Source organism: Rhopalosiphum padi, chromosome 4, assembly GCF_020882245.1.
Source record: "Rhopalosiphum padi isolate XX-2018 chromosome 4, ASM2088224v1, whole genome shotgun sequence".
Classification (NCBI taxonomy): domain Eukaryota; kingdom Metazoa; phylum Arthropoda; class Insecta; order Hemiptera; family Aphididae; genus Rhopalosiphum; species Rhopalosiphum padi.
The window spans coordinates 11935489-11944190 of NC_083600.1; the positions used below are offsets into that span (position 1 = coordinate 11935489).

Consider the following 8702-nt stretch of genomic DNA (forward strand, 5'->3'; position numbering starts at 1 on the left):
TTCAATAACGCGATTGTATCAATTATCCGTGTTTCTAATGTATATATATAAAATTAATGTAAAAAGACCAAACTATTTTTAAAATTATATCATGTCTAAACAATTGTATGTAAGTGTTTGGTTAAACTTTCAAGAATCTGTAATCTATGGTTATTCATTTTCTAATTAATTATAAGGAAGTCCATCAAGTTGAAAATCGTTGTTGATAATCCAGTTTTTATTTCATAATTATTTTTAAAACTACTTAAAATATTATTAACCCGCAATGTCACAACTAGATACAATTTGCTACTATATAAAAATATTAAATTCAGAATGCTCCAATATACCACCGAATAAAAGTTTTAAAAAATAATTCACACATTATAAAACTCATAAAAATGCATCATTCTACACCAGAATTCAGTATAAATTAACAACATTTATTTTATTTTTTAATATATATTATGTTATTTGCTCATTAAAATATTGCCTTTAGTATGTGATAATGTAAACCGTAACCTTTTCATCCCCTCAAACTATTCTTATTAACAATAATCACTCCTGCGATAAATTAGTGTTTAATTATGTTTTAATGTAAGCCAGTGTCACATAAAATTATTTAATTTTTTCGCTATTATTACAATATATACTTAATCATAGGTAATTATAACTATAGTATTATACTATTTATACTTATTACTTAATCATAGTATTATAAAAAAAAATTATTTTCTTATCTACTTATAGATTTCGCCATTTTTAGTCGTATACAATTTAATTATTTTATTATTCTAGACCATTTATTGCGTTTGTATTATATCGTGTACTTATTAATAATACATTTTAAAGTATAGTAAACTATTTAAACTAAAATAGATACAATAAACTATGCACAATATGCATGGGATTTAAGTAACAATATAAACACACTAAAACGTCTAAAACACTGAACTGAAAATATCTAAGTAACATGGGTATATTAGATATAATAAAATGTAAAATTATTATTTTTAACGTCAAAATTATCCACCAAGTTTATTTTAATTATTTTAACTTAGGATATACATGTATTTTTTCAAATAAACAATAATATTACCTATATATATATATATATATATATATATATAAAACCTAATATAATAAGACCATTTCATATCAATAAATATATTTTTTAAGCATTGAAAAATATAAATACTTAATATTTGTATTACCTAGTTGAAATGGTCGCATTCCCCCTCTCTAAATTTCAATTAACAAATAAAAATTGCCATTATGTTCTGCCAAGTGTTTTTTACAATCTATTGACACTTTCTTCATCTGAAAGTTACATACTAATGGTTGTAAAATATACACGTAAGTAGGTATGTTTTATTTAAAAATAATATTGATGGAATTTTGTTTTGTATACAATTACAACGTATACAAACCTATATGCTAGCACTTATTTTTGGTTATTATACCGTTTTATATCAATAATATATTATATAAGACGATTTATTCACGTACTTTTTTTATAAATAGCTATGATTTTCACTTAACTTGGCTTCGAATATAAACGAATATACTAGTTTCACGATAAAATAAAATGTTATATAAATTAATATCTAAACACGTGGACTTTTACCAAAGTTCGAATATATGTGTAATCACAAGTAGTATAATTATTAAACATTATAATATTATAATAAACTGTAGAAATATTAATAAAAGTCAACTTAACAATTCATTCCTAATGTTTTTATAAACTATAATTTCCCGAATTATCAACCTTTTTTAGTATATTTTAAATATTTTTTTAAATTATTTTCAATATTACTAATATTTATTTGATAATATGCTCTACATAGAAGTAAGTAAATAATTATGTTAAAAAATGATTTTCAAATCAGCATTATAATATGTAAAATATTAGTTCTATAATGTTATGTATAGAATCGTTTTAAAAACAACTTGGCCATTTCGGAATCGAGTGTTCATGTTTGTAGATTTGAATTTTTTTACATTAAATATCAAAAATATATTTACATTTAAAAACATCATAACATCATAGCATAAAATATGATAAAAACGTAAATATATGTCATCAGGTGGTCGGTTTTAGGATCTGTAACTATTGCACTGCGAAGCATGTCGGTTTATTGTAGTGGAAGTAAAATATGTTACCTAGGAGGTTAAAACATACATATACTGTCCATAGTGCACACTTCACTGGCAAAAGTTATTTCGTTGTTGTCTTTACCGGTTGTGGAGATTATTTCTCTCGGTGTAATGACTACAATAATATTACTGTAAATAAACAACTGTAGTACATTTTGTTCTATTTTATTTCACGTTGCGTAAAATGAAAACATATTATTTCTAAATAATATTTATACACGGTTGAAAACTAAAATTTATTGTAAGTATTTCACTGTAAATAGAGAGGGAATTTACCTACTATTTTTGTAACAGACCACATTTAAATAAATAAACTAGGTAAATCGTCAATCAAATTATAATTACAATCAACTAAAATACATAAAGATAATCCAAACTGAAATGTTAAGTCATGTTTTTTTTTTTTTAATCAAATTTAGTAGTTTCTGTAACCCTAAATTAAAACTACGAAAACTATAAGCTAAAAACATATTGAAGGAATTTCAGTTGATGCGTGATTTTAACACTGTTGTATTCAGGATAAATACTTAAATACCATTAATTATGATTTTGGTATCAAATTCATAAATTTAACACAGTGCACAATGTGAAGTAAAATGAGTTTAAAACACAATTCGTACACATATGTCCAGTGCAGATAAAAATATATATTTTAAAAACCCTAACATTTATAATGTACGCGACATTTATTTTTTTAACAATAAATAACCCCCCAAGAAAATTACTCCACTTGTAATAGACACTATCGTCCAGAAATGATTCAATCTGTTATTATAATCAATCCAGTCATAACTTCTCCGCAGAGCTCTTTTCCAATCAAATATCCGATTTTTCCGTTCTTCGGCCGTTATTTTTGGATGATAAATTACACCAATGTCTTCTGGCATACACAATGCGTTCCAGACGTTAATTTCAGGTGCATAACCAGCTGCCATAGCTGCACCCAATGCAGCCATATTTTTGAACTTGGCTATTTCGATTTCAGTGTTCGTTATGTCAGATAGGTATTGCATGATCAATACATCATCTGACAAGTCACCATCAATTTTTATTTTGTCTATAGACATCTTTAAGTCGTCATTTAAAGCTTCAACAATATCTTGAGTTTGAAAACACACAGATTCAATAGCTGCTTTTAATATATCCTCATTAATAGTGTATTCATTAGCCCCAACTAGAATACTCCGAGCCTCATGCCTCCAATGCGGAGCATACAAACCTAAATAATTTAATTATAAGATTTCCACATCAAGAACGTAATTATAAATTATAATATTTTAATTCGAATTAATAAAGAACATTGAAAATAATGTGAAAAAATAAATATAAGATGTTACTCATAAATAAGTATTTTTAAACTTCTTTTTTTCATAATTCTAAATATTTTAACTTCATTTAATTTTAATTATTTCGAATTAAACCAATTAATGTAACAAATCATTGTACAAACTTATTTTTTTAAATCAAAAACAATTGTTACCATTAAATGCAGGTACCAAGTATACTTCATTTTTTAATCTGTCTTTTTTCTTAAAAGCCAAGCATTCAGTTTCTTTGACATTCAAACATTCTTTTACCCATTCTATGGTATATCCCACTGAAGCAATTGGACCTTCTAATGCAAATATCGGTCTCGAATCCAATCGATACGCAATAGTTGTGAGTAATCCATTTCTGGAGAATACTTTATCTTCGCCAGTGATCGTGAAAATTGAACCATTTTTATCGAGTATTCCTTTCGTAAGACCACGTCGAAAGCATTTTTGACCGATTAAAGCGGCTTGGCAGTTTCCAATAATACAAGATATTGGCGTATTGTTGAGGTATCCTCCAGAAATATTTCCATACACTTCGGAACTGGTTTTTATTGTCGGTAGACATTTTGCAGAAATACCAAAAAATTTTAATAATGGTTTATCCCAATCTAATGTATTAATGTTCATTAAAAATGTATGCGATGCGTTTGAAGAATCAGTGACAAACACCCCACCTGAAAATGAAAATAATAAATAGTATTTTTATGTCAGCCAAATCGAATACGAAAAACGCATTATAAAACTTAAGTAAAAGGAATAATATTCGTATTCCTGTAGACTTTTCCACGACAATGAGAATCTGCAAATACGGGCTCGTCGTCGATGTACGCAATAGGCGAATTCATATAAAGTTTGTTGTACTGTATTATTGCATGTTTATTATGTACCTACGCAGTATTATAATATTGTAGTCACGATAAAAGGGGGGGTCACGAACTCAAAAATAATATTATAATTTTTTTACTTACGACATTAAAATATAATTCAGTAGTTATTTAAAATTCGTATACACAGTAGTATTAAATATGATTTTAAAAAAAATATATTTTTCACACGAAAAAAAAAGAATTGTTTCAAATTGTATTTTAATAAATATATCAGAATTAGTTAATTAATTGTTCACTCAAATGTAACTTATTGGACAGTTTAATTCGATTGTACTTATTCGTAAAATGTATAATATAGTTAATTAACTATTTAATTAAATATAAATCTAATTTGAGTAATTTTTCCCTCCCCTCAATACTACTTAAGCGCAAGGTCTACTTCACCATTCGCCTTATATCTATATATATAGGCGCAAATGGATAACAAAAATTCGTAAAATATAGTAAATCACCGTCCTTTCCACCAGTCATGTTCCACAACAGCCAAGTATCGATCGTACCAAAGTAACAGTCGCCGATCCGATAGGCCGACATCACCTTAACGTTGTTGCTCAGTAACCACTTGATTTTGAACGCGCTAAAGTAAGGGCTGAACGGCAGGCCGCACACTTTCTGAAACCGGTACTTGTCGTTAGTCTTCAAGTACTCATCCACCATGGCGGCCGTCCGGTTGTCCGACCACAGTATCGCATTGCAAAGCGGTTCGCCGGTACGCCTGTTCCACGCCACCACAGAACCTCGTTGGTTAGCTACACCCACGGCGACTACGCGCACACCCATCACCATTCCGCCCGGGCACGTTGTGTTTGAGATGCATTCCTGTACGGCGCTCAGGATCGCCATCGGGTCCTGTTCCGACCATCCTTCCCCCGACGTTTCTGCGTCCTTGATAACAACATGATGGGACTTTACCACATCGCTACAGTTGGCCTTGAATGCGTAAAAGCCTACGTAATTCGTATTCACCACTATTGCACCGACCAACGATACTTTCGCTTTTTCTGCGTTGAACACATTATACAATCGCGATAAATTCATATTTTTTTCGCAAAAATTTAGTAGTCAGTATAAAATATTAAAAACAGTTTAAAAGAATTACTATTATACTTTTATTCTACTCATATAATACTATATTAGTATAATTAAAATTTAACAAAGTATTAACATATAATATAATGCATAACACATGTGAAAACAATAAAGAAAAAAACTATGTTTACATAATTGAGTCGTATTTGTATAGCTACCGATTTTTATTATTGCGTTAGTAATAAGTAAATAATATGATGAGCCTTTTTCAAATGATCAAAAATGATGTTTATATTACAAATTTTAAAGTTATTAACCCTGTATACATCAAATACAACTATAAAACCAAAATATATAGGTTTTCAAAATAATTTACAAATTAATAGTAGAGATCATGGTTGGGAGTTGATGATGTTTTATATCATCAATAACTATACCTGATAAATTATCATAACAATGTATCCATTAGAAGATTTAAATGTAATGATTACTAATGAGGTTTAAAGTTAATTATATGCGATAATTCATTGCATCATAAAGTGTAACATATCAATGCAAGAAATAAATGTTATTTCCTTTATTGATTTGCAATTCCTTCAAAATCAAAACACAACAATAATTTTTATTTATTATTTTTAAATCTGGAGATTAACTTCTTGATAGTAGGTTTTTATTGTATCTTGTCATTTAATAGGTTTCTGTAATATATATGTTCAATTTCAATTACATTTTCGATGATGATTCCAACTACTGTGTACGAAAAATGATTCTGAGTAAAGATACAGTTACAACAGCACCTATGTATTTCTATGGATAGTTTATAATATATTTATATCAAAATAAGTATTTTCTTGATTCAGTAAGCTACAAAAATAAGTTAATACAAATTACTAGTAGAGCACTACGAATAGCCCAGTATGGTCTATATAAAAAATAACTTAATGTAAATTTAAATTTATTTAAGTAAGTATAGACAATAATAATATATGAATATATTATGTAATAATAAGAAGTTTTAAATCCTTATGGTTTATATTTTTTAAGCTACAGTAAAATAAAAGAAGTCTCCCTAGAAAAATTTCTTATTAAAATTTCAACTTCATAGATTAACAAAAAAAAATTTTTTACCTATATATTTTCAACATTATATAATTTACTATAAAAATAACTTTTATAGAACCTTTAATTACATTTTTAAGGTATTTTACTAAAAAGAAATTATAAGTTAATGTTTACAGCGTTTTTTTTTCATAAACTAACTATAAATTACAGTCATTAGAATTTTATTTTTTAATTATTTTTTAATTTTTTTAACGAAATTCTTACTTTTCTACCAATTAGAACAAAATGTAAAAATAATGTATTTAAATATAGGTTTTTGCATATTTTCACCAACTTAAATAAAATACACTCCTGAAGCTATCACGCTGTGTATAATATATATTAATTAACAATAGCTAGGTATGTAATTTAAATGAATTATAGTAGATGTATTTATAAAGTAAAAATAAACATGAAAAATATTTTTCCCCTGTCGTATAACATATTATTATAGGACGATGATTATATTATAATATGCATAAACAACAGAAACTTTAGATTCATTTATCCCCTAGTGCTCAATTTATTTATTTTTATAAACTTAGAAAAATGTGATATTTTTTTTTATTACTGCCAAGTTCTTAAAATATAATAATAAATAAATACTAATACTTTAATGATATTCCGTGTCTCCGTGTACATCGTTTCAGTTACAACAATGTTGACGATCATTTTTTTCCAATGCATATGGAGCATGATTTTACCTAAACACGGTAATTTAGAAAGTCATTGCTATATTGTTCAATATAATACCTAATAATCAATACAAGGTGAATATTGTCAACTGTGTTACATTTGTAATTTAGATTTAACAACTATTTTTTTGCAAATTACAGTAAAACCTCGATTAACAGAATTAAATGGGACCAAGAGAGTGATGGATAATTGAACTTGGCGGATAAAAGGAAAAAAATATTTTTATATTTATAATTATTATACCTAATAATATATTAATTTTAATATTATACAATTTATTAAAGTATATTATGATAATAATTTAAAATATTTTTAAAGCATTAGTTATTTAAATTTGGGTATGTAATCTCATAGATTTTTTTTTCTACAAGTACATGTTTACCCATAATACAGGTATGCAGTAATCTATTTATAATTTATGGTCCATTATTATAACAGTAGGTGATGTATAACAAAAAATTATGGATAAGAGAGTGACGAATAGTTGAGGGTTTACTGTAATTAGTAAATATTTTTTTTAGAAGTTATTGGTAAATAAAAGATTTAAGATATTTTAATATTAATCGTATATTATACTTTTGAGTAAAAACAATTTGTCGTAATGAACGGATAAATGAAATACCTTATTCTACAATCTTAAATTTGTTTTGAATTTAAAAAATTATAATAATGAAGATGTACATGCACTCTGTAAATTACACAAACATAACAGCAAAAACTCAATGGTATCAGATTCATTGAAATTTACATCTTATTTTGGAATATACATATAAGCAAGATTTATACGAGTATAATATCATATTTTATTAGTTCAAAGAACTTAGTCAAGATTACAATTTGAATTTCATATTTGTATTATTATTATTATTTATTATTGGTTTAATTCTTATTATTTTATTGTTTATAAATATGAAAACAATTTTAAATAACGTGTATTATTATTTAGTATTGTATTAGACAATTTTTTATATTATTATAAATCAAATTCTGTACTCGTAGATAAATATTTATATTTCATAATATATAGTATTATATGTATTCCATTATTTAAATATGTAATTAAATTTATACATTAAATAATCAAAATAATAATTATTTATTTTTGTATTAGAAAGTTTGATATATATTTATCTTATAATTAGAATTCAGATGAATTTTTTAAATAAGCTTTCAACTTGTATTTAAAATGTAAATTCGTAGTCTTAGACATACTACTTATTTATAACTTATATGAATTATTATGTTTTGAGTAATTTGCCTAGTCTTATCAAATGTTTTAGCTAAGTTTACATAAATTTCACAAGATGTGAAGACTAAAAAATTAAAAATACCTTTGACATTAATTTATCTAATACAAAACTTTAATATTGAGTAAATAGTGACAAGTGAGTGATGAAACAATATTTTGTTATTTTTCTTAATACATTTAAAAGTAAAGTTTTACATTTTATGTTTGACGATCATCCATCAACTATTTGATGGATAACAAAAAATACTGACTTATCACGAATTACGGTTGATTTTAAGATATATA

At 25.8% G+C, this 8702-nt stretch overlaps 1 protein-coding gene across 1 annotated transcript; it reads right to left on the minus strand.

The window, feature by feature from the left end:
- Nucleotides 1–2825: 2825 nt before the first annotated feature.
- On the minus strand, nt 2826–5380 carry LOC132928767 (glycerol kinase-like). The gene is made up of 3 exons (XM_060993631.1): nt 4795–5380; nt 3620–4129; nt 2826–3358 (listed from the first exon to the last, which is right to left on the minus strand). Exons 1-3 carry the CDS (start codon nt 5378–5380, stop codon nt 2826–2828), a joined length of 1629 nt encoding a protein of 542 aa, XP_060849614.1.
- Nucleotides 5381–8702: the final 3322 nt, after the last annotated feature.